This window comes from Petromyzon marinus, chromosome 35, assembly GCF_048934315.1.
Source record: "Petromyzon marinus isolate PM22_M1 ecotype Great Lakes invasive population chromosome 35, UKy_Petmar_22M1.pri1.0, whole genome shotgun sequence".
In the NCBI taxonomy this organism is placed as follows: Eukaryota; Metazoa; Chordata; class Hyperoartia; order Petromyzontiformes; family Petromyzontidae; genus Petromyzon; species Petromyzon marinus.
In genome coordinates, this window is record NC_133701.1 from 2,321,961 (window position 1) to 2,348,875 (window position 26,915).

Below are 26,915 nucleotides of genomic sequence, written 5' to 3' on the forward strand. Positions count from 1 at the left end.
TGTAAGTCCGGAATCACATCTTTTACAGACGGAACCAGATCACGGATTTTATGTCATGTGTTGAATCGGACCTGGATATTGTGTTTATTCAAGATTTTGGAGATATTTTTTGTGATCCCCGCAATGTAGGGTAAAGTGATGGTTGTGAAAGGCTCCTCAAGAGGGTCCTTCTTCATGGTTTGAGTGATAGCTTTGCGGATTGTATAGTCGGAGTAACCATTAGCCTTAAGAGCTTGGTGTACGTGCTTGAGTTCACTGCCTATGTGTTCCTGGTCGGATATGCATTGGGCTCTATGATACAGAGTCTTGATGAGAGAATTCTTCTGTGATGGATGGTGGTGGGAATCCGGTTTCAGATAAGCATCCGTATGGGTAGCTTTCCTGTAGACAGAGTGGCTCATTGAACCATCAGGTCTCTTTTTAATTAGGACATCCAAAAAAGGTAGCTTGCCATCTATTTCGACTTCCATGGTAAATCTGATGGCTGGGTGTATGGAATTGACGTGGTCGAAGAATTGGTCTAGAGCAGGCCGGCCATGTGGCCAGATGACAAAAGTGTCATCCACGTACCTCTTCCATAAGGTTGGGCGCAGAGTGGCAGTCTGGATGGCGTCAGTCTCAAATTTCTCCATGAAAATGTTAGCTATAACCGGAGATAGGGGGGAGCCCATTGGGGTGCCCTCAATTTGTTTGTAGAAAGTTCCATTCCAAGTGAAGTATGTATTGGTTAAACAGTGTCTCACCAGGGGGGGTACCTCAGTGTTTAGTCCTTGATGAACCAAGTCTTCAATGATTGCAATGGTGTCAGGTACAGGAACCTTGGTGAATAAGGAAACTACATCAAAACTGACAAGCAGGTCGTCTGGGGACAGGGAAATACCCTTGATTGTCGATACCAAATGTAAGGACAACCTGATTTCCAAATTTAACCTCCTCTTCAACAAAAGACCGGACCCACACACCAAAAAGTTAGACGTTAACAAAGTCGTAATTAATCGCAGTAACAGTTATATTTCCGATGGTCTGAAATCCGTTTTAGCTAAAGGTCTAAACTTTGCAGTCACACCTAAACACATACCAGTCAATGATATAATTGCCCGAGTAGACGTTGCTCTCAGGGGCCTGGGTCACATCGCTGCAGACGTAGCAAGATCTGAAATCGCTGCAACCCTCAAAAGCGCTAAGATGTCAGCTAGCAACCTCAGCAAAGATGAGCGTTTTGAATTATGTAAATTAAAAAAGAGGGATGATATTGTAGTCCTCTCAGCTGACAAGGGCAATGCTACTGTCATCATGGATAAAATAGAATACAACAACAAAATTAAAGAATTACTCGACGATGGTAGTTATACAAAAATAAAAAGAGATCCCACCAACAGCCTCGTCACACAAACCAACAAAATAATTTCTGATTCAACCGCATTAATTGATCAATCAAAACAGTTTTCGTTGAAACCTTCCGCTGCCAGGCCACCAAGATTATACGGCTTACCAAAAATACATAAAGTAGATACACCCCTTCGTCCCATTGTCTCTACTATCAACTCCCTCACCTACAAACTGGCTCGTTTTTTGTCTGAAATCCTGCGTCCTTTCATTGGAAAAACCACCTCTGCGGTACAAAATTCTACTCACCTGGTATCGACAATCAAGGGTATTTCCCTGTCCCCAGACGACCTGCTTGTCAGTTTTGATGTAGTTTCCTTATTCACCAAGGTTCCTGTACCTGACACCATTGCAATCATTGAAGACTTGGTTCATCAAGGACTAAACACTGAGGTACCCCCCCTGGTGAGACACTGTTTAACCAATACATACTTTACTTGGAATGGAACTTTCTACAAACAAACTGAGGGCACCCCAATGGGCTCCCCCTTATCTCCGGTTATAGCTAACATTTTCATAGAGAAATTTGAGACTGACGCCATCCAGACTGCCACTCTGCGCCCAACCTTATGGAAGAGGTACGTGGATGATACTTTTGTCATCTGGCCACATGGCCGGCCTGCTCTAGACCAATTCTTCGAGCACATCAATTCCATACACCCAGCCATCAGATTTACCATGGAAGTCGAAATAGATGGCAAGCTACCTTTTTTGGATGTCCTAATTAAAAAGAGACCTGATGGTTCAATGAGCCACTCTGTCTACAGGAAAGCTACCCATACGGATGCTTATCTGAAACCGGATTCTTACCACCATCCATCACAGAAGAATTCTCTCATCAAGACTCTGTATCATAGAGCCCAATGCATATCCGACCAGGAACACATAGGCAGTGAACTCAAGCACGTACACCAAGCTCTTAAGGCTAATGGTTACTCCGACTATACAATCCGCAAAGCTATCACTCAAACCATGAAGAAGGACCCTCTTGAGGAGCCTTTCAAAACCATCACTTTACCCTACATTGCGGGGATCACAAAAAAGATCTCCAAAATCTTTAATAAACACAAGATCCAGGTCCGTTTCAACACATTACATAAAATCCGTGATCTGGTTCTGTCTGTAAAAGATGTGATTCCGGACATACAATACCCTGGTGTCTACAAACTAAGTTGCCTCTGTGGTAGTAGTTACATTGGAGAAACCAAACGCCATGTCTCGGACCGCATTGGTGAACACAAAGCAGACCTTAAACACGGTAGGACCAACACCTCGGCCGTGGCAGATCATTGTTATAATTCAGTAGGTTCACATGACATTGACTTTTCCAAGACAGAGGTTCTTTGTAAGCCATCTGGCTACCATGAGAGATTCGTTCATGAGTCTATCCACATATACAAGCACAGAGACAATTTCAACCGAGAAGATGGATTCTGGCTTAGCAATCATTGGAAAGATTTGATAAACCATTTCAGGTCTTAATTGATTGTTCACGCTTACAGTGGCTTTCAGACAGCATACATTAAAAAAAATTCGTCTCCCCCCTCCTCTTTTCAGAACATAGATGGACTAGTCCGTCTAAATAAAGTGCCAAATCGCTGCGCATGGCGCTAACGTTTTTTTAAAAATAAATACACCGTTTAAAACTAAATAAATTTATGCAAACCGACACACCTGAAGACGACCGTTTGTTTTATGGTCGAAACGTCGTGAGAATTTTTATTGTTTTATATATATTTTATTATTTTGTTGTTTCCCTTCAACGTGACTTTACCGAAAGAACTAAGAATATTAATTACTGCAGTCACGAAAGCTTTAAATCAAAATTTTAATATATGTTTTTTAAATGTATTCTATTGATTCAAGGATTGCAGGTGGGAGGTATAGGGTCACCATACCAAAGGGGTTAGGAAGTCCTGTGCTGTATAGGCTGCTACGGGGCTGCTTTGTGGATTGCAGAGCAGTAGAGCAACGCAATCCATTGTACCATTCTATGCGATGTTTCGATCATCAACTTTACGAAGAAAATAAGACGACAGAAACATGATGGCATCAAAATTTCAAAGGTTTTATTCGTATCATGACATTACAACCATCATGGTGCTTGTCGCTCGGCAAGGTGGCTTCCGAGTGAGTCGCTCAGTTGGCAGCCATGGTGCTGGCGATCCAGGAGTTGTAGTCGCACACCTTGGTGTACACGCCGGGGTAGTTGGGCAGGGCGCAGCCGCGGCCCCAGGACACGATGCCCTGCAGCTGGCCATTGCACACGACGGGGCCACCGGAGTCTCCCTGTGGTGGCGGCATCAGAGGTCAAAGGGTCAGCAGTAAGCACTTGGCTCCTGCATCTAATGCCATGGTTCCCAACCTTTATGCCTGTGAAAAACTACGTGATTAATATTGAATTAGATTAAAGAGATGCTGAGAGAGTAATTAACTTTGTCTCAATCTGAATGATTGGTGGAGGTGGCACTGGTTTCTAGCAAGAGGGCAGGTCGACGCTCATACTCCCATTCAGACTTATCAACTCAAGTCGCTTCAGGGTACCTCACCTGGCAGGAGTCCTTGCCACCCTCCACGTATCCAAGGCAGATTATGTTGTTGGTGATGTCACCGGGGTAGGAGTTTCTGCAGGAGGTATCACTCAGCACGGGCGCTTGGACGCACATGAGGACATCGGGGCTGCCTGTATGGAGACACGCGGTTGGCAGTGGTGAGGCATTGGTGCACTGGGGAAAGATATTGGGGTAACGTGAGGACGGAGAAACTCATGAGCAGAAGGAGCGGCAGAAGAGAGTTCAGTGGACTCAGCGTGAAGGTCCCAGTAATGCAGAACCAATGCAATGGTTTGGTAGCTTGTGCCCATTTATAAACCTGGGGAAAAGTAAGCAGAGGAAGAGAGTTGAAAAGAGTTCCGTGACGACTGCTGGACAGACACTGAGAAAGTAAAGGAAGACATGGGGGAGGTCTGTTCCAATAAGTGTCCAATCACAAGCTCAGACCACAACAACAACAGATATGGACAAGTCTAGTTACAACTCTTAGTCCAGTTTAAACTCCAGGTCAAGCCTGCCTCATGCTCAGAACTGTTATTCAATGCTTAGCTATAAACATTGAAAAAAAATCCACGAAAATATCACTAGACAGAGTTCCATGTACTCATACCCTTCAAGTCACTAACAATTTTTTACTAGTGAAATGTTTTACCATGGCACAAGAATACATAAGTGTTGTGTCAGCTTGTATGGAGAAGAAATCAAATAATTTCTCTGATATGTTTTTGGATTGTACTGAGTGCTCTTCGGCATAACATCCGAGCTTCACCAGTAGTCTTGGGAACTCTCAAGAAGGAGAGCGAAAAGCTAGACGTCATGAGGAACACCACGTGGCACAGCCAGAAAACACATCCGAGAGGTAAACAGAGCAACCATGAAACCGACATTGTAATATATTTAAAAAGTCTTCCTTAAATGGCTTTTCCAGGGTAGACGGACGTTTAAGCGCCGTGTCCTCACCGACGCTGGTCTGGGTCTCGCCCTAGCCGGAGATGGTGCACATGACTCCGGTGCCGACGCAGGAGGAGGGCAGCGGGACGGCCTGCGCATACTGGTTGAGGGTGGCGGGCGAGGACAGCTTGATGAGCATGATGTCGTTGTCGGTGGTGGCCGAGTGGTACTGGGGGTGGGGGATCGCCTTGGAAGCCTGAATCCACTGCTCGGTGCCCTCGGACGCGAAGATGTTGTGCTCGCCGATGCGCACAGAGATGCTGGGCGCCCTGGGGGTGGAGGAAGTGGATGACAGTAGTGATGATGATTTTTATTCATACGGGATCGCTTAAATTTCGGTTTTAGGTTTTTTGGGGGGTTTTTTTTGGCACAGGTAAAACCCATTGGCCCATGAATGCTAATCCTTTATGGGGATCTGGTCACACAATAGAAACCTGGCTACAGCAATAACAAGAAAACACGAACAAAACAATCCAAATAAAACTGTACATGGTCAAATTCCGAATGGTAAGTTCAAGCATCAACATGACACAACTAGCACGTATGGTAAGAATGCTTGTACTGTAATTCTATGCCATCATATCTACACTTCCCACAGTCACAGACTCAAATTGACCAGTGTGGTAGATTGTCAAGTGCTGTAAATATTTGGTATAATCGTCTAAAGAAAACAAACTGCTGGGGCACATCGCCTTGTTGTGGAAAGAAGATGTCGCATACCTTTGCAATCTGATCATAGCCCTTTCTCGTTTGTTCGCATGGGTCTCATTCAAAATCATATGATCGGCTTCTTCATATTACCAGCTGTAACACTGCTGCCCTATCGGTGAAGCTCAAATGAATATTATTTGTGGCTAGGTCTTAGTTCAACAATATGACCTTCAAGTTTTTTTCAGATAAGGTCGTGATCACCAGGTTGTAGGTGTACACTGCATTTTACACAAGTCGATGTTACTTCACTGAGACCACCAGACACGCAGCATGCAACGACATTAGCTCATGTCCGCGCGCAGCAAACTCACGGCATGTAGCAGTGAGCGGCAGACACGACCCACTCGCTGGAGATCAAGGAGCCTCCGCAGAAGTGGTATCCGATGTTGAGGGACACCTGCCACGGCTGCGAGTGGGCAGCGCACTCGGAGCCACCCACGATGTGGTCCTCATACATGTATGGGGCCGCCGCTGTCAGCAAAGCAGAGTGTGAATTAGTATGCTGGCCACGGTCAATTACTTAGACCCAACATTCATCGTGAGGTTAATCGTCAACAGGATCATGACTATCGACATCGTGTATAAGGCCAAATGGAGAATCCAATGGAAGTAATGGAGGCAATGCTACCCCCCTCCCACCCCCTGAGTCCAAAAGTAATTTTGTCATTGATCTTTACCAGAAAAAAAAACGAATTATTAATGTAAGCCCCTATTTAAAGTATGGACATTCATGAATACCCCTCTTGGGGATATTATTGATCTGCCTCTGCTGTCTCCGTGATGATCATCACCACCAATGTTACCATCAACACAATTACAAAGCTCACTTCCAGCAGAAAAAGGCACTCCGCTATGGTTACTAGAAATTTTGCATCACTTGCTCAATCGTCGTTCTTGTCTGATGGACATGATGGGCCCCACAGAAGGAATTTAGAAATACGCCAAATGAGGATACCAAAATTACCACTAATGATATCCATCATTGCCCTGCTTAAACCAATGCTGTTAAACTGCCAGATGTCTATAGGCAAAGATTAGCAGGGTTGGATACATACAGTGCGAAATAAGTTCAGCATACGTAAATAGACCATCTCTGCAGGGCATGGGTCCCAGTTCGACCCAAAACCATTCACTACGCACCCAGTTAGCAGTGGAAGTTACACAAAGTCTCACCAGCGGTGCCCACGAGCAGAGCAAAGATGAGTCCGTACATTGTGCAGTGAAGATCCTGAAAGACGATGCTGAACCACTGCCGGTGGTCCACTTTTATACCCGTTGAGTGCCCTCATATCATTGCTTTATTCTCATCTCTACGTTACCCAATACCTTATGTCTGTCTCATTAAACTCGTCGATATTTTCCCACCTGAGACGAAAAATAGCGAGTCAGCGATTCCATACGTTAAAATTGGTAACATTTATTGTTTTATTTTTCCACGGACGTGGCTTATATTGTTCTGGTTATGATCGATCTCTTACTTGGTGGAGATGGTGCCATTTGTGTGTGTGTGTTACATGGCAGCTGTGAATAAGAGTGTTTTTGCAGATGCGGACCCATTGGAAAAATTGTGGAACCATCCCGATCTCTTTGGAAAACTTCCGGAATTGAGAGCTTTCCCCTGTGACTAGACTATGTTCGTAGAATTTAGCTAAAATGATTGCCTATAAAATTAACACAAACGTAAGTATACTTGAGTATATATCATATCCTCTAGAGGGGCTATTTAGAGGTCCTTTAAGTGAAGTCTGCCAGCGGTGCTGTGATAAATCCATTGTAAGGATGCACCTTTGCCTTTTATAGTTATGCTAAGGATATTACTGCATTTCTATATTCACGTATACCATGAAGAGAAAGTCAAATGTGTCATAGTCAAAGTTAGTATATTTTATTTTGCAGATCCCTCATTATTTTTTATTGGAAAGTCAAACACATTAATACTGATCCATATATTTATGGATTTGGCCACATGCCAGATTCTTTGTCAAAATCTCGTAACTAAGCCCCACCTCTTGATAAAATTAAGACGTTTAAAAAGATAACATACGTACATGCCAAGGTGTTGATCACATTCAAACCAATGAAGCTCAACGGTGGTTTAAGACTTTTCACGACATAATTTGAACTTCCCTACCCGGGCTACATCAAGTAGGGAAGTTTAAAATCCAATGAGGCTGCTTCAGTTCGCGCCGTGACATCACCACCTACGAAAGCACGCATTATATTCCCATATCTTTTCAACGAGAAACTGGCTGCTTACAATGTGACTTATTTCAAACAACTTCCAATACATCCATTTCAAAATCACATATGGATCATTGAATCAGCTACGAAAAGCTACAATTTAATTTGACAATGTTTTGTAATCAGAGGTGCGGGGGAAGGACAGCAAACTTCAATCTGCATTTAAAAGTGCATAGCTCCAGTGGCTTCCGAATACGCTTGTTTATCCAAGAGAGCCTCACTGTGTCTCATGACTCTTCGTCAGAAGGGTCCTGCCACGTTTTTTGCAGTTGTAGTCAATGCCTCCTATGTATATCTATCTTGAGTAATTTACACGTGTGTCCATTTTTGTCTACGTGTGTCACTGTGCATGTGTGATTGCGTCCGGCAAAACAACCCCCTACCTCCTCGCAGTGCCGGACGGGCAACTCTGTCGTGGACAGTGCTGTGGGGGGAGGGCTAATTCCCATTGGCTACTCCCCTCATGGCGTCTGTGTCCACCACAGTGGCTAAACGGGGGCTCTGGACGGGTGCGAGGGGCTGGTAACCCCTCTACCTTCAATTAATTACCACTAAACCACGAGTTAGAATGAAATATGTAACTAATAAGCTTGTGCCTTAGGCCCCGGGAGGACAGGCGTCTATGACGTCTCCTGGCCAAACCCCAAATGGCGGAGCCAGGAGATTGAATCTCTACCCTCGAGGCTCTTCCAGAAACAACTAAAAGCCACTACGGATGGCCACGTTGAATGTTCGAACGCTCACTGCGGAAGAGAGGCTGCCACTCCTCTGTGGGGAGCTGGACCGGTACCACTTGGATCTCTGTGGCATTCAGGAGGTCCGGTGGACCGGTTCTGGCTCCTGCCACCATGAGGGGTGGACAGTCCTCTACTCGGGGCAGCAGACTGCCAAACAACAGGGTGTGGCTCTTCTTTTGAACAAAATAATGAAGGGTGCGTGGGAGCGTGGTAGTGACCTGTGGGAAGCTGTAAGCCCCGGACTGCTTTGGGATCGCCTTCCCATCAACCGGAGGCGAGGAGTGGTGGTCGTGGTTACTTATGCCCCCACCGAAGACGAACATCCGTGGAGGGATGCAGGCAAAGCCGATGAGTCAGATGCCTTCTATGACGTCCTGTCACAGGTGCTGGCTAAAGTGGCACCTCGGGATAGAGTCATAATTTTGGGTGACTTCAATGCCCGAGTTGGTCATGATGCTGGCACCTTGTCTGGAGTGATTGGTGGGCATGGGCCAGATCAGCTCAATAACAACGGTACGAGGCTGCTAGATTTTTGTGCAGCCCATGGGCTTGTAATTATCAACACGCTGTTCCGGCATCGGCGCATCCACACAACATCATGGATGCATGCCGGGTCCAAGCAATAACATCTTCTGGACTACATAGTGACGGGCCAGCGGATGCGAGCCCATGTCCTTGACACCAGGACCTACCGTGGAGCTGATCTGCCCTCTGACCATCGAATAGTCATCTGTAAGATGCGCCTGCCATTCTTCCACTCCGGTGGTGGGTGTACACCCAGGACCCCATTCCAACCTAAAGTGGCCTGGTCTCAGTTATCTGATGAAAGTTGCAAGCGAGAATGTCATCATCGCTTGTGGCTGGGATTGGCATAGTCCCCCACGCATCCTGATGTCGAGGGTAAATGGGCGAGTTTTAGGACTGTGACTCATGCAACTGCAATGGCTTCTTTGGGGACGCGGTCCAGACCTCCCCAGAGACCGTGGCTGACAGAGGAGGTTTTCAGGATGTTTGAGAAAAAGCTACAGGCCGAATGTCATCGGCTACAGAATCCCACGTCAGAGAATGAGGAGGCTTACGACAGCCTTCGCTCGGAGGTTCGGAGAGCCGTGAGGCGCTGCAAGGATGTTTGGTGGTCGCGGGTTGCTGAGGAGATGGAATCTGCCTCAGTGGCCCGCGATCACAAATCTCTATTTACTCCATCAAAAAAGTAACCTGCAGCACCACACCTATTACCATCATTAGGCGAAAAAAACGGTGATCCAATCTCTGACCCTCAGGAACAGGTTTGCAGATTTGCTGAGCATTTCTGTGAGGTGCTGGGGGAAGAAAAAATCCCTCAGCCAGGAAAACATCGTGGCACAAAGTGAGGCTGACCCTGCTGAGGCTGCGGTGCCTCAAATATTGGAAGAGGTCACCCCCTTGTGAGTGGCTGGCTGAAGTGCCATCTGTTGAGGAAGTACTGAAGGCGATGCGGAGTCTGAGACCAGGAAAGGCAGCGGGCAGAGATGATCTCCCAAGCGAAATGCTGAGATAGGGTGGCGTTTGTGCACAGACTGCCCTAGATGACATCATAACAACAGTCTAGACCACTGGACGGGTTCCGCAGGATTGGAAGGATGCCCTTTCGGTCCCCCTCTTTAAGAAGGGGGACCGCACACACTGCAACGACTACAGGGGCATCTCACTACTCAGTGTGCCTGGAAAGGTCCTGGCAAGGATTATTCAACATCGCCTCACCAGGCCCGCTGAGGAGAGGCTTGCGGAGCCCCAATGCGGTTTCATGAAAGGGCGATCTTGCACAGATGCCATATTTTCTGTCCGTCTGCTACAGCAGAGATGTAGGGAATTCCAACAAGACCTACATCTCTGCTTTATTGACCTGGTCAAGTCCTATGATACCATCAGTAGGCCTGGGCTCTGAGTTGTTCTTCGTGCTTTTGGTGTCCCTGATCCTCTGCTCACGATCATTAAGGACCTTCATGATGGTGAGCGGGTCCGGGTAAAACTACGTGGCCGGGAGACAGAGCCATTCCCTGTACACCTTGGGGTGCGACAGGGATCTCCTCTGGCTCCCACATTATTTAACATCTATTTTGACCACGTAGTTCGTGAAGCCTTCAATAGCTGTACCAGGGGGATCTCCATTTGGTACAAATATAATGAGAGGCTGATCGATGCCCGGGTGCGGTCAAGGGATGGCTCCCTATTGCTCAACCACGTTATGTATGCTGATGATTTGGTATTAGCTGCTCATTCAGAGGAGGAGTTGGAGACGCTGCTGCTGATACTGGAGCGTGGCACTAAGGGATGGGGCCTTACCATCAGCCGCACCAAAACTAAGCACCTGCCTGGGTATTTTGTACCATCGGACACTCCACCCCCACAACTCCCAATCGGTGATGGGGCAGTTGTGGAGAGAGTGGAGAGTTTCCCATACCTGGGCAGTCTGCTTATGACCGGCTCCAGTTTAACAGCAGATGTCTCCCTCCGAATCAGTCGAGCAGCAATAGCTTTTCAACGGTTGCGTAACGCTGTGTGGAAGCTACCTGGTCTGTCGCTCCGCACTAAGCTTCAGGTCTTCTCGGCCACGGTCATTTCCTCCCTTCTCTACGTTTGCGAAACGTGGACCACTTTAATGGAGCATCTTCGCCGGTTGGAAACATTTAGGCTGGCCTGCCTACGATCCATCCTGGGTTTAACCAGGCTGGATTGTGTGAGGAGCTCAAAAATCTTTGAAAGATCTGGGCAAGGTCCCATCGGTGAGCTCCTACGGCAGGTAAGGCTGCGTTGGCTTGGTCATGTATCCCGCATGCCCAGCCAACGCCATGCCGAAACAGCTTTTGTTCGGCCGGATCAAAGGGGCTAATCGGGCGTGGCGCGGGCTAGAGGAGAGATGGAGTGATGTGGTACAGGAGGACATGGAGCTGAGTGGACTTGCCGATGACTGGTACCAGCGGTGTCCAGATCGTCCTCTGTGGAGGAGGCTCGTGAAGAACGCTATTGGGCAGTTGGAGTCAGTCGCCCTCCAACAACAACGGAGGGCGGAGGAGCGACGCTCACAACAATGAGCGGAGCGCGGGGTGGCTAAAGCACAGCAGGTTGGCACAGTAGGGGGCACAGGTGGTGCACCAGCCAGTCATCTCAGTCAGTCGATCCGTGGCACCTGGGTCTGCCTTGTGACCTCCTGCCCGCGGGCGTTCGACACTTCACGTGGCCTCAAGGTGCACATGGAGTGGCACAAGTGTCGTGGTGACGTCACCGCCACTAAGTGGCGAATGGCGGTTGTTGTTGTTGGTGTCATTTGGGGAGCGGTAGGGTACAGGTTACTGCGATGCGCTACTAGACCAGTGACGATTATCTGAACTGGTCCTGGGCCTCCCCTAGATCGACTCCACCTCAAATGAGTATCTTGTGCGGTGTGTAAACATCGCTACTGGCAAGACAAATGCGGCCGGGCGTGGTGCTGGCCGGCCACCCGCTCGTGTGCCGTTCCGGCCTTCATAGCTGCTCGCTAACAGCACTTGCCCCAACAGTCTGTTACAGGCTCTACGGGGGATATTTGACTATGTATTTGTGTCTTTTGTAGCGAAGGCAATTTAGCGTTTAGCGCGCTGCGCAACGAAGCTGGAGACACAGGTTCGTTTCCAACTCACGGCCAACACCAGCGACGATTATATGAACCGGTCCTGGGCCTCTCCTATGTCAACTGCTGCAATGTGTAAACATCGCTATTAGGTAGACAAAGGCGGCCGGGCGTGGTGCTGGCCAACTACTCCTGGTGTGCCGTGCCGGCCTTGTCTAACACATTTGGACTGGGCCCTCGCCTTCAGCGCCACCTCGATGTCTGTCCTCCCCCCCTCTCTCTCCCACTGTATCTGCCCCTCCCTCCATTGTCACTACTTTACCCCCTCTATCTCCCCCTATCTCTAAACCCCCCCCCATCTCTCCCCCCCTATCTCTACCCTCTTCTTTACCACATTGTCGAACATGCTTGGACTGCGCCCTCGCCTTCACCTCCACCTCTATATCTATCCCCCCTCTCTCTCCCCCTGTTTCTGTCCCCTCCCTCCCCCCATTGTCTCCTACATTTGTGCTGGCTGCACAGCCAACTTTGAAAGCCCTGATAAGCAGTTGCATTTGGAGGCTTGCCCCTTCGTTTCTCTCCGCCTGAGGAAGACCGCTTGTGTTGCGATCGAAACGTCATGGGTTTTTTGCTTTTATTTGTATTTATTTATTATTTTTTATCTTTAAATTTTTCTTTTTTTAAATGATCTGTTGTTTTAATTTTATTTTCTATCTACGTGACTTTACCGAAAACAACACGAATATATATATATACAATGTTAATGCCCTCATGTAACATCTGACAGTGATGGACATTGTTAGGTTTGGGGTCGTCATCTTATCACTCTGCGTAATGGTGTGATAGGATCAAGCTCCGAAATGACTTTCATGACATTAAGTGTGGTTTATTTTTCACAATTATGGTCACGTTTGTACTTGCGTTCCAGTTCTATATCACTGCAGCACTGTTGCCTGTCATTCGAATAAATTTGGTCACGTATATTGTTTCGGTGATCGACGACAAGTGGACCACAATGTACATCTTCACTCAACACTCGTGAGGGTTTTCGCATCTTGCACAATAGTCAATAGCTTTTTACACGCTTCTACATTGTTGTTTGAAACTTATGCTTGCCGAGAGGGTGCGTCAGCCAGCCACGGTTACGATGCGCTGGTTGACCAGCTGACATGTGACAGGATGATATTGGAGGGGGGCTACTGGTGGACAGGGCGGTCACGTGGTCCACAAGAGCTCTCGGGAACTTTCAAGAAAGAGCTCGAGAGATCTGGAATGTGGGCGCGGCGAAGGGCGGAGCCAGCACCAGCCCGGGGGCATAAAACCAGTGCCCCGTGAGGAGCTCGATGTTTTTCGTGTGCTGGTGTTACGAAGATCCACGTCGGGGAGAAGAAGCCTCTAGCCACGCGGTCCTGGACCCAGCTTGTGGTCCGGACCGGGATAGCGATCCGTGTCTAGTTATGCCATAGCGTGGTTAGATGGGCATTCGAGACCCGTGTGTAGATCGTGTTGTGTTGCGTGCTGTTGTTTAATAAATAGTGTTGCTTCCAAGATAACATCTGCGACTCAGTTGGAGTCATTACACATTGTTGTTTGAAACTTCTGCTTGCTGCAATATCAAATATTCACGATATGACACGATATTGCATTTCACGAAAGCAATGATCGAGATATCTGTTTCCCATGACTTTGTAATGTATAAGACATTGTCTCGTTTGATTTGCTTTGATCAACAGTGCGGTTGTATGATATGACGGGAGATGCTGTGGTACCAGATTTAATAGCACACTCGACTTGCAATCCAGTTCTCGATTCAATCTCCCGGTGTGGCAGTTGAAACAACGGGATACATTTAATAAATCCCCTAGTCTCTGTCCACCCAGCAGTGTAAAGGTTATTTATTTGAATGTGTGTATTGGTTACGTGATGCGAACGTTACTTATTGCTGGTTTCCATGACAAAATGAGATTCTATCTACAGTTCTGTAGCTGGGCTTGAGATAGGAGGGGGTGACCTGCAGTGACTTTCTCTGTCTCCTCACGAGCCCTTCTACATACAGTACGTGTAACACATGTTCGACAGAATCACGCATAAAGGAAATATCCACACATCACGGCGTGCATCTTGGCCGTCCGCTCGTTGAGGATGTCAAACAGACGCTGAGATGGCGGCTCATTCACGGGTGAGGTTCGACGATTCGGTGTTAAGTCCGAGTTTTGGATTTGAGTTCAGAATCAGAAGAATGATTTAGCCTGAAGGAATCCGATGAGGTATAAAGCTCTTTTCACAGATGTCCGCGGAGCAGGATGAGTAATGGTGCGGCTTGGGGATGCGCGGCTAACATCAGTGGCGAGTGGTTACGTGAACTGCACCTGCTCCCCATCCCGTCACCACGCTCCCCCGCATCATAAAAAATGACAGCCATCATCCAGCAGTGAATTTGATGGTGATGATAAAAAAATCTCAACATGAAAGCACACCCCCTGTGAATGGCCGTGTGAGTGTGTGTGTGCCTATGTCGTGAAGGACATGACTGTTCAGTTGGAGGCAGTCGCCCTCCAACAACAAAGGAGGGCAGAGGAGCGACGCTCACAACGAATTTCAGCGCCAGGCGGATAAAATGGAGCAAGATGGCACAGTAAGGGACACAGCTGGTGTGCATCTGCCAGTCATCTCAGTGAGTCGACCGATGGCACCTGGGTCTGTCCCGTGACCTGTCAGAAAGCTTTCGACACTTAACGCGGCCTTAAAGTGCACTTGGCCTGGCACAGTTGCCGTGTTGACGTCACCGCCACTTAGAGGTAAATGGCGGTTGTTGTTGTTGGAAGGTACCACGTGGTGACTGCTAAATGTCGTGCGGTTTAAAGTTTCCAGCGGCCCTCACAAGAGGTGAACCGGACTCGACGATCAACTCTTATGCCAGAATGTTTCATCGAGTCCTCAACAGTTGATCGATTTACCGACAATCGATTATTAAATCTAGCAGGAGAGATGGAAAGAGGAATTTATTTTCATGGGGCGGGTCATATTCAAATTAGGACAATGGCCTGGTTGTGATTGGCTGCGAGCGTCCCTGAGAGGGCTCCAAGGTCACGCTATAGCTCCTGTGTCGAGCTGTGGGAGGAGTTTGGATCGAACAATGGGAAGCCGACATTATCCATCTCATTATTATATCACCCCCTCCTTTGTATCGACTCAAATCAGTTGATTCTTGGCAAAACGATTCGACATGCCCAAAGAAAATTACTTAAACTGCCCACTTTATTGGTATGAACAAATTGAACTAAACATATGTTTTTTAAACGTATACTATTGATTCAAGGATTGCAGGTAGGAGGTATATGGCCACCATACCAAAGGGGTAAGGAAGTCCTGTGCTGTATAGGCTGCTACGGGGCTGCTTTGTAGATTGCAGAGCAGTAGAGCAACGCAATCCATTGTACCATGCTAGGCGATGTTTCGATCATCAACTTTACGAAGAAAGTAAGGCAAGAAAAACATGATGGCATCAACATTTCAAAGGTTTTATTCGTTTCATGGCATTACAACCATCATGGTGCTTGTTGCTCGGCAAGGTGGCTTCCGAGTGAGTCGCTCAGTTGGCAGCCATGGTGCTGGCGATCCAGGAGTTGTAGTTGCACACCTTGGTGTACACGCCGGGGTAGTTGGGCAGGGCGCAGCCGCGGCCCCACGACACGATGCCCTGCAGCTGGCCATTGCACACGACGGGGCCACCGGAGTCTCCCTGCATTGACGGAATCAGAGGTCAAAGGGTCAGCAGTTAGCAGTTGGCTCCTGCATCTAATTCCATGGTTCCCAACCTTTATGTCTGTGAAAAAACTACGTGATTAGTATTGAATTAGATGAAAGAGATGCTGAGAGAGTAATTAACTTTGTCTCAATCTGAATGATTGGTGGAGGTGGCACTGGTTTCTAGCAAGAGGGCAGGTCGACGCTCATACTCGCGTTCAGACTTATCAACTCAAGTCGCTTCAGGGTACCTCACCTGGCAGGAGTCCTTGCCACCCTCCAGGTATCCCAGGCAGACCATGTTGTTGGTGATGTCACCGGGGTATGAATTTCTGCAGGAGGTATCACTCAGCACGGGCGCTTGGACGCACATGAGGACATCCGGGCTGCCTGTATGGAGACATGCGGTTGGCAGTGGTGAGGCATTTGTGCACTGGGGAAAGATATTGGGGTAACGTGAGGACGGAGAAACTCATGAGCAGAAGGGGCGGCAAAAGAGAGTTCAGTGGACTCAGCGTGAAGGTCCCAGTAATGCAGAGCCAATGCAATGGGTTGGTAGCTTGTGCCCATTTATAAACCTGGGGAAAAGTAAGCAGAGGAAGAGAGTGGAAAAGAGTTCCGTGACGACTGCTGGACAGACACTTAGAAAGTAAAGGAAGACATGGGGGAGCTCTGTGCCCATAAGTGTCCAATCACAAGCTCAGACCACAACAACAACAGATATGGACAAGTCTAGTTACAACTCTTAGTCCAGTTTAAACTCCAGATCAAGCCTGCCTCATGCTCAGAACTGTTATTCAATGCTTAGCTATAAACATTGCAAGTAAATCCACGAAAATATCTCTAGAGAGAGTTCCATGAACTCATACCCTTCAAGTCACTGACATTTTTTTTCCTAATGAAATGTTTTAGCATGGTACAATAATGTGTACGTGTTGTGTCAGCTTGTATGGTGAAGAAATCAAATAATTTCTCTGATATGTTTTTGGATTGTACTGAGTGCTCTTCGGCATGACATCCGAACTTCACCAGTAGTGTTGGGAACTCTCAAGAAGTAGAGCGAAACGCTAGACGTCATGAGGAACACCACGTGGCACAGCCAGAAAACACATCCGAGAGCTAAACAGAGCAACCATGAAACCGACATTGTAATATATTTAAAAAGTCTTCCTTAAATGGCTTTTCCAGGGTAGACGGACGTCTAAGCGCCGTGGCCTCACCAACGCTGGTCTGGGTCTCGCCCCAGCCGGAGATGGTGCACATGACTCCGGTGCCGACGCAGGAGGAGGGCAGCGGGACGGCCTGCGCGTACTGGTTGAGGGTGGCGGGCGAGGACAGCTTGATGAGCATGATGTCGTTGTCGGTGGTGGCCGAGTGGTACTGGGGGTGGGGGATCGCCTTGGAGGCCTGTATCCACTGCTCGGTGCCCTCGGACGCGAAGATGTTGTGCTCGCCGATGCGCACAGAGATGCTGGGCGCGCTGGGGGTGGAGGAAGTGGATGACAGTAGTGGTGATGATTTTTATTCATAGGGGATCGCTTAAATTTCGGTTTAAGTTTTTTTGGGGGTTTTTATTTTGGCACAGGTAAAACCCATTGGCCCATGAATGCTAATCCTTTATGGGGATCTGGTCACACAATAGAAACCTGGTTACAGCAATAACAATAAAACACGAAGAAAACAATCCAAATAAAACTGTACATGGTCAAGTTCCGAATGGTAAGTTCAAGCATCAACATGGCACAACTAGCACGTATGGTAACATTGCTTGTACTGTAATTCTATGCCATCAAATCTACACTTCCCCCCGTCACAGACCCAAATTGACCAGTGTGGTAGATTGCCAAGTGCTGTAACTATTTGGTATAATCGTCTAAAGAAAACAAACTTCTGGGGCACATCGCCTTGTGATGGAAAGATGATGTCACATACCTTTGCAATTTGATCATAGCCCTTTCTCGTTTGTTCGCATGGATCTCATTCAAAAGCATATGATCGGCTTCTTCATATTACCAGCTGTAACACTGCTGACCCATCAGTGAAGCTCAAGTAAGTATTATTTGTTGCTAGGTCTTAGTTGAACAACATGAGCTTCAAGTTTTTTTCAGATAAGGTCGTGATCACCAGGCTGTAGGTGTACACTGCATTTTACACAAGTCGATGTAACTTCACTGAGACCACCAGACACGCAGCACGCAACGAGATTAGCTCATGTCCGCGCGCAGCACACTCACGGCATGTAGCAGTGAGCGGCAGACACGACCCACTCGCTGGAGATCAGGGAGCCTCCGCAGAAGTGATATCCGATGTTGAGGGACACCTGCCACGGCTGCGAGTGGGCAGCGCACTCGGAGCCACCCACGATGTGGTCCTCATACATGTATGGGGCCGCCACTGTCAGCGAAGCAGAGTGTGAATTAGTATCCTGGCCATGGTCAATTTCTCAGACCCAACATTCATCGTGAGGATAATCGTCAACAGGATCATGACTATCGACATCGTCTATAAGGCCAAGTGGAGAAGCCAAGGGAAGTAATGGAGGTAATGCTACCACCCTCCCACCCCCTGAGTCCAAAAGTAACTTTGTTATTGCACTTTACCAGAAAAAAGCGTAGTATTAATCTAAGCCCCTATTTAAAAGTATGGACATTCATAAATACCCGTCTTGGGGATATTATTTATCCGCATCTGCTGTCTCATTGATGATCATCACCACCAATGTTACCATCAACACAATTACAAAGCTCACTTCCAGCAGAAAAAGGCACTCCGCTATGGTTACTAGAAATGTTGCATCACTTGCTCAATCGTCGTTCTTGTCTGATGGACATGATCGCCCCACAGAAGGAATTTAGAATTAGCACTGATCGCTTGGGAACAAAAACCGAAATTCGTCCCATCTTGCACTTGGGTATAATTCAGTTTTAGCCAAAGACCAACTTTCCGGCACAGCCAAATAAGCAGCACACCTTCCTCTCCTCTGTTAATTTGGTGATGCACACCACCATAGGAGGCGCAAAGTGTTTCCAATTGAGCTAACCTAGCGGAGGCCTACGCCAAATGAGGATACCAAAATTACCACTAATGATATCCATCATTGCCCTGCTTAATCCAATGCTGTTAAACTGCCAGATGTCTATAGGCAAAGATTAGCACGGTTGGATACATACGGTGTGAAATAAGTTCAGCATACGTAAATAGACCATTTCTGCAGGACATGCGTCCCAGTTCGACCCAAACCATTCACTACGCAACCAGTTAGCAGTGGAAGTTACACAAAGTCTCACCAGCGGTGCCCACGAGCAGAGCAAAGATGAGTCCGTACATTGTGCAGTGAAGATCCTGAAAGACGATGCTGAACCACTGCCGGTGGTCCACTTTTATACCCGTTGAGAGCCCTCATATCATTGCTTTATTCTCATCTCTACGTTACCCAATGCCTTATGTCTGTCTCATTAAACTCGTCGATATTTTCCCACCTGAGACGAAAATGAGCGAGTAAGCGATTCCACACGTTAAAATTGGTTTCGTTTATTGTTTTATTTTTCCACGGACGTGGCTTATATTGTTCTGGTTATGATCGATCTCATACTTGGTGGAGATGGTGCCATTTGTGTGTGTGTTACGTTGCAGCTGTGAATAAGAGTGTTTTTGCAGATGCGGACCCATTGTACAAATTGTGGAACCACCCCTATCTCTGTGGAAAAGTTCCAGAATTGAGAGCTTTCCCCTCTGACTAGCCTATGTTCGTAGCATTTAGCTAAAATGATTGCCTATAAAATTAAGACAAACGTAAGTATACTTGAGTATATATAATATCCTCTAGAGGGGCTATTTAGAGGTCCTTTAAGTGAAGTCTGCCAGCGGTGCTGTGATAAATCCATTGTAAGAATGCACCTTTGCCTTTTATACTTATGCCAAGGGCATTACTACATTTCTATATTGACGTATAGCATGAAGAGAAAGTCAAATGTGCCATATTCAAAGTTAGTATATTTTATTAAGCAGATCCCTCATTATTTTTATTGGAAATTCAAACACATTAATACTGATCCATATATATATGGATTTGGCCACGTGCCAGATTCTTTGTCAAAATCTCGTAACCAAGCCCCCACCTCTTGATAAAATTAAGACGTTCAAAAAGACAACATTCGTACATGCCAAGGTGTTGATCACATTCAAACCAATAACGCTCAATGGTGGTTTAAGACTTTTCACGACATAATTTGAACTTCCCAACCCTGGCTACATCAGGTAGGGAAGTTTAAAATCCAATGAGGCTGCTTCAGTTCTCGTTGAATTGATATCCCCATATCAATTCAACGAGAACCCGGCTGCTTACGATGTGACTTATTTCAAACAACTTCAAATACATTCATTTCAAAATCACATATGGATCACTTAATCAGCTACGAAAAGCTACAATTTAAGTTGACACTGTTTTGTAACACGACTTTCCATTCTTTTTGTTCACACCTTGCATGTGCCATGGATTATGTTGTTAACAGGTTAAAGAGTGTCTCAATTAACTCTCGCCTAGTCACACAAAGTAGCTTTTCATTGTTTCCTACGATGTCCTGTTGTCGGCAGCTGAGCTGTACGTCCACCATATAAAGCACTTCTCATGAACGAGTATCATGAGTATGTATGTTGAACATCTTTCGCACGGAACGTAGCCTACTGTGCTAATCAGAGGTGCGGGGGAAGGACAGCAAACTTCAATCTGCATTTAAAAATGCATAGCTCCAGTGGCTTCCGAATACGCTTGTTTATCCAAAAAGGCCTCACTGTGTCTCACGTCTCTTCTTCAGAAGGGTCCTGCCACGTTTTTTGCAGTTGTAGTCAATGCCTCCTATGTATATTCTATTGAGTAATTTACACCTGTGTCCATTTTTGTCTACGTGTGTCACTGTGCATGTGTGATTGCGTCCGGCAACACAACCCCCTACCTCCTCGCAGTGCCGGACGGGCAACTCTGTCGGGGACAGTGCTGTGGGGGGAGGGCCAATTCCCAATGGCTCCTCCCCTCATGGCGTCTGTGTCCACCACAGTGGCTATACGGGGGCTCTGGATGGGTGCGAGGGGCTGGTAACCTTTCCAACTTCAATTAATTACCACTAAACCACGAGTTAAACTAAAATATGTAACTAATAAGCTTGTGCCTTAGGCGCCGGGGGGACAGGCGTCTATGACGTCTCCTGGCCAAACCCCAATTGGCGGAGCCAGGAGATTGAATCTCTACCCTCGGGGCTCCTCCAGAAACAACTAAAAGCCACTACGGATGGCCACGTGGAATGTTCGAACGCTCACTGTGGAGCTGAGGCTGCCACTCCTCTGTCGGGAGCTGGACCGGTACCGCCTGGATCTCTGTGGTATTCAGGAGGTCCAGTGGACCGGTTCTGGCTCATGCCACCATGAGGGGTAGACAGTCCTCTACTCGGAGCAGCAGAGCGTGGCAGTGAGGTGTGGGAAGCTGTAAGCCCCGGGCTACTTTGGGCTCGCCTTCCCATCAACCGGAGGCGAGGAGTGGTGGTCGTGGTTACTTATACCCCCACCGAAAACGAACATCCGTGGAGGGATGCAGGCAAATCCGATGAGCCAGATGCCTTCTATGACCTCCTCTCACAGGTGCTGACTAAAGTGGCACCTTGGGATAGAGTCATCATGTTGGGTGACTTCAATGCCCGAGTTGGTCATGATGCTGGCACCTGGTCTGGAGTGATTGGCGGGCATGGGCCAGATCAGCTCAATAACAACGGTAGGAGGCTGCTAGATTTTTTTGCAGCCCATGGGCTTGTAATTATCAACACGCTGTTCCGACATCGGCGCATCCACACAACATCAAGGATGCATGCCGGGTCCAAGCAAGAACATCTGCTGGACTACATAGTGATGGACCAGCGGATGCGAGCCCATGTTCTTTACACCAGGACCTACCGTGGAGCTGATCTGCCCTCTGACCATCGACTAGCCATCTATAAGATGCGCCTGCCATTCTTCCACTCCGGTGGTGGGTGTATACCCATGACCCCATTCCAACCTAAAGTGGCCTGGTCTCAGTTATCTGATGAAAGTTGCAAGCGAGAATGTCATCATCGCTTGCGGCTGGGATTGGCATAGTCCCCCACTCCTCCTGATGTCGAGGGTAAATGGGCAAGGTTTAGGACTGTGACTCATGCAACTGCAATGGCTGCTTTGTGTACGCGGTCCAGACCTCCCCAGAGACCCTGGCTGACAGAGGAGGTGTTCAGGATGGTTGAGGAAAAGCTACAGGCCCACTGTCATCGGCTACAGAATCCCACGTCAGAGAATGAGGAGGCTTACCGAAGCCTTCGCTCGGAGGTTCGGACAGCCGTGAGGTGCTGCAAGGATGGGTGGTGGTCGCGGGTTGCTGAGGAGATGGAGTCTGCCTCAGTGGCCCGTGATCACAAATCTCTATTTAACTCCATCAAAAAAGTAACCTGCAGCACCACACCTATTATCATCATTAGGGCAAAAAACGGTGATCCAATCTCTGACCCCCAGGACCAGGTTTGCGGATTTGCTGAGCATTTCTGTGAGGTCCTGGGGGAGGGAAAATCCCTCAGCCAGAAAAACATCGTGGCACAAAGTGAGGATGACCCTGCTGAGGCTGCGGTGCCTCAAATATTGGAAGAGGTCACCCCTTGTGAGTGGCTGGCTGAAGTACCATCTGTTGAGGAAGTACTGAAGGCGATCCGGAGTCTGAGACCAGGAAAGGCAGCGGGCAGAGATGATCTCCCAAGCGAAATGCTGAGGGAGGGTGGCGTTTGTGCACAGACTGCCCTATATGACATCATAACAACAGTCTGGACCACTGGACGGGTTCCGCAGGATTGGAAGGATGCCCTGGTGGTCCCCCTTTTTAAGAAGGGGGACCACATATACTGTAACAACTACAGGGGCATCTCACTCCTCAGTGTGCCCGGAAGGTCCTGGCAAGGATTATTCAACATCGCCTCGCCAAGCACGCTGAGGAGAGGCTTGCGGAGCCCCAATGCGGTTTCAGGAAAGGGCGGTCCTGCACATTTGCTATATTTTCTGTCCGTCTGCTACAGCAGAGGTGTAGGGAATTCCAACAAGACCTACATCTCTGCTTTATTGACCTGGTCAAGGCCTATGATACCATCAGTAGGTCCTGGGCTCTGGGTTGTTCTTCGTGCTTTTGGAGTCCTTGACCCTCTGCTCACGGTCATTAAGCACCTTCAGGATGGTGAGCGGGCCCAGGAAAAACTACGTGGCCGGGAGACAGAGCCATTCCCTGTACACCTTGGGGTGCGACAGGGATGTCCTCTGGCTCCCACATTATTTAACATCTATTTTGACCACGTAGTTCGTGAAGCCTTCAATAGCTGTACCGGGGGAATCTCCATTTCGTACAGATATAATGGGAGGCTGATCGATGACCGGGTGCGGTCAAGGGATGACTTCCTATTGCTCAACCACGTTATGTATGCTGATGATTTGGTATTAGCTGCTCATTCAGAGGAGGAGTTGGAGACGCTGCTGCTGACACTGGAGCGTGCCACTAAGAGATGGGACCTTACCATCAGACCCACCAAAACTAAGCACCTTCCAGGGTATTTTGTACCATCGGACACTCCACCCCCAAAACTCCCAATCGGTGATGGAGCAGTTGTGGAGAGAGTGGAGAGTTTCCCATACCTGGGTAGTCTGCTTATGACCGGCTCCAGTTTAACAGCAGAGGTCTCACTCCGAATCAGTCGAGCGCAATATCTCTTCATCGGTTTCGTAACGCTGTGTGGAAGCTACCTGGTCTGTCGCTCCGCACTAAGCTTCAGGTCTTCTCGGCCACGGTCATTTCCTCCCTACTCTACGCTCGCTAAACGTGGACCACCATAATGGAGCATCTTCGCCGGCTGGAAACATTTAGGCTGGCCTGCCTACAATCCATCCTGTGTTTAACCAGGCTGGATTGTGTTAGGAGCTCAAAAATCCTTGAAAGATCTGGGCAAGGTCCCATCGGTGAGCTCCTCCGGCAGGCAAGGCTGCGTTGGCTGGGTCATGTAGCCCGCATGCCCAGCCAACCCCATGCCGAAACAGCTTTTGTTCGGCCGGATCGAGGGGGCTAAACGGGCGTGGCGCGGGCTAGAGAAGAGATGAGGTGATGTGGTACAGGAGGACTTGGAGCTGAGTGGACTTGCCGATGACTGGTACGAGCAGTGTAAAGATCGGCCTCGGTGGAGGAGGCTCGTGAAGGACGCTATTGGGCAGTTGGAGGCAGTCGCCCTCCAACAACAACGGAGGGCGGAGTAGCGACGCTTACAACAATGAGCGGAGCGCCGGGTGGCTAAAGCACAGCAGGTTGGCACAGTAGGGGGCACAGGTGGTGCACCAGCCAGTCATCTCAGTCAGTCGACCCATGGCACCTGGGTCTGCCCCGTGACCTCCTGCCCGCGGGCGTTCGACACTTCACGTGTTCTCAAGGTGCACATGGCCTGGCACAAGCGTCGTGGTGACGTCACCGCCACTTAGTGGCGAATGGCGGTTGTTGTTGGTGTCAATTGGGGAGCGGTAGGGTACAGGTTACCGCGCTGCGCTACGAGACCAGTGACGATTTTCTGAACTGGTCCTGGGCCTCCCCTATATCGACTCAACCTCAAATTAGTATCTTGTGTGGTGTGTAAACATCGCTACTGGCGAGACAAATGCGGCCGGGCGTGGTGCTGGCCAGCCACCCGCTCGTGTGCCGTTCCGGCCTTCATAGCTGCTCGTTAACAGCACTTGGCCCAACAGTCTGTTACAGGCTATATGGGGGATATTTGACTATGTATTTGTGTCATTTGTGGCGAATGCAAGTTTAGCGTTTAGCGCGCTGCGCGACGAAGCTGGAGACCCAGGTTCGTTTCCAACTCACGGCCAACACCAGCGACGATTATATGATCCGGTCATGGGCCTCTCCTATGCCGACTGCTGCAATGTGTAAACATCGCTATTAGGTAGACAAAGGCGGCCGGGCGTGGTGCTGGCCACCTACTCCTGGTGTGCCGTGCCGGCCTTGTCTAACACATTTGGACTGGGCCCTCGTCTTCAGGTCCACCTCGATCTCTGTCCTCCCCCCCTCTCTCTCCCACTGTATCTGCCCCTCCCTCCATTGTCTAACGCACTACTTTACCCCCTCTATCTCCCCCTATCTCTAACCCCCCCCCCCCTCTCTCTCCCCCTGTATCTGCCCCCTCCCTCCCCCCATTGTCTCCTACATTTGTGCTGGCTGCCCAGCCCACTTTGAAAGCCCTGATAAGCATTTGCATTTGGAGGCTTGCCCCTTCATTTCTCTCTGCCTGATGAAGACCGCTTGGGTTGCGATCGAAACGTCTTGGGTTTTTAGCTTTTATTTGTATTTATTTATTATTTTTTATCTTTAAATGTTTCTTTTTTTTAATTATCTGTTGTTTTAATTTTATTTTCTATCTACGTGACTTTACCGAAAGAACCACGAATATATATATACAATGTTAATTCCCTCATGTAACATCTGACAGTGATGGACATTGTTAGATTTGGGGTCGTCATCTTATCACTCTACGTAATGGTGTGATACGATCAAGCTCCGAAATTACTTTCATGACATTAAGTCTCGTTTATTTTTCACAATTATGTTCACGTTTATACTTGCGTACCAGTTCTATATCACTGCAGCACTGTTGCCTGTCATTCGAATAAATTTGGTCACGTATATTGTGACGGTGATCGACGACAAGTGGACCACAATGTACATCTTCACTCAACACTCGCGAGGGTTTTCGCATCTTGCTCAATAGTCAATAGCTTTTTACCCGCTTCTACATTGTTGTTTGAAACGTATGCTTGCCGAGAGGGTGCGTCAGCCAGCCACGGTTACGTTGGGGTATGATACGCTGATTGAACAGCTGACATGTGACAGTATGATATTGGAGGGGGGCTACTGGTGGGCAGGGCGGTCACGTGATCCAAAAGAGCTCTCGGGAACCTTCAAGAAAGAGCTCGAGAGATCTAGAAGGTGGGCGGGGCGAAGGGCGGAGCCAGCTCCAGCCGGTGGACATAAAACCAGTGCCCTGTGAGGAGCTCGATGTTATTCGTGTGCTGGTGTTACGAAGATCCACGTCGGGGAGAAGAAGCCTCTAGCCACGCGGTCCGGGACCCAGCTTGTGGTCCGGACCGGGATAGCGATCCGTGTCTAGTTATGCCATAGCGTGGTTAGATGGGCATTCGAGACCCGTGTGTAGATCGTGTTATGTTGCGTGCTGTTGTTTAATAAATAGTGTTGCTCCCAAGATAACATCTGCGACTCAGTTGGAGTCATTACACATTGTTGTTTGAAACTTATGCTTGCTGCAATATCAAATATTCACGATATGACACGATATTGCATTTCACGAAAGCAATGATCGAGATATCTGTTTCCCATGACTTTGTAATGTATTTGACATTGTCTAGTTTGATTTGCATTGATGAACAGTGCGGTTGTATGAAATGACGGGAGATGCTGTGGTACCAGGTTTAATAGCACACTCGACTTGCAATCCAGTTCTCGATTCAATCTCCCGTTGTGGCAGTTGAAACAACGGAATACATTTAATAAATTCCCTAGTCTCTGTCCACCCAGCAGCGTAAAGGTTATTTTTTTGTATTTGTGTATTGGTTACGTTATGCGAACGTCACTTATTGCTGGTTTCCATGACAAAATGAGATTCTATTTACAGTTCTGTAGCTGGGATTGAGATAGGAGGGGGTGACCTGCAGTGACTTTTTCTGTCTCCTCACGAGCCCTTCTACATACAGTACGTGTAACACATGTTCGACAGAGTCACGCATAAAGGAAATGTCCACACATCACGGCGTGCATCTTGGCAGTCCGCTCGTTGAGGATGTCAAACAGACGCTGAGATGGCGGCTCATTCACGTTCATGTAACTAATGTACACAGACCGACGACACCCATTACGCTGAACTCCGGCGTTGTTTGGATTATTAGAGATCTGGA

The 26,915-nt window shown here is 48.1% G+C and overlaps 1 protein-coding gene and 1 pseudogene across 1 annotated transcript; both read right to left on the bottom strand.

The window, feature by feature from the left end:
- Positions 1–3,439: 3,439 nt before the first annotated feature.
- On the bottom strand, positions 3,440–6,813 carry LOC142929791 (trypsin-like; annotated as a pseudogene).
- Positions 6,814–15,689: 8,876 nt separating this feature from the next.
- On the bottom strand, positions 15,690–18,306 carry LOC116948827 (trypsin-like). The gene is made up of 4 exons (XM_032965950.2): positions 18,146–18,306; positions 17,132–17,391; positions 16,168–16,301; positions 15,690–15,906 (listed from the first exon to the last, which is right to left on the bottom strand). Exons 1-4 carry the CDS (start codon positions 18,289–18,291, stop codon positions 15,757–15,759), a joined length of 690 nt encoding a protein of 229 aa, XP_032821841.2. The 5' UTR covers positions 18,292–18,306; the 3' UTR covers positions 15,690–15,756.
- Positions 18,307–26,915: the final 8,609 nt, after the last annotated feature.

Bases quoted from the DNA above. Each gene is read 5' to 3' on its own strand.
- LOC116948827 (XM_032965950.2), bottom strand. From the start codon at position 18,291: ATGTATGAGGACCACATCGTGGGTGGCTCCGAGTGCGCTGCCCACTCG. The intron at 17,392-18,145 runs GTGAGTGTGCTG...CTCCACCCCCAG, and splicing joins GCCGCTCACTGCTACATGCC to CGCGCCCAGCATCTCTGTGC. The intron at 16,302-17,131 runs GTGAGGCCACGG...GTCTCCATACAG, and splicing joins CGAGACCCAGACCAGCGTTG to GCAGCCCGGATGTCCTCATG.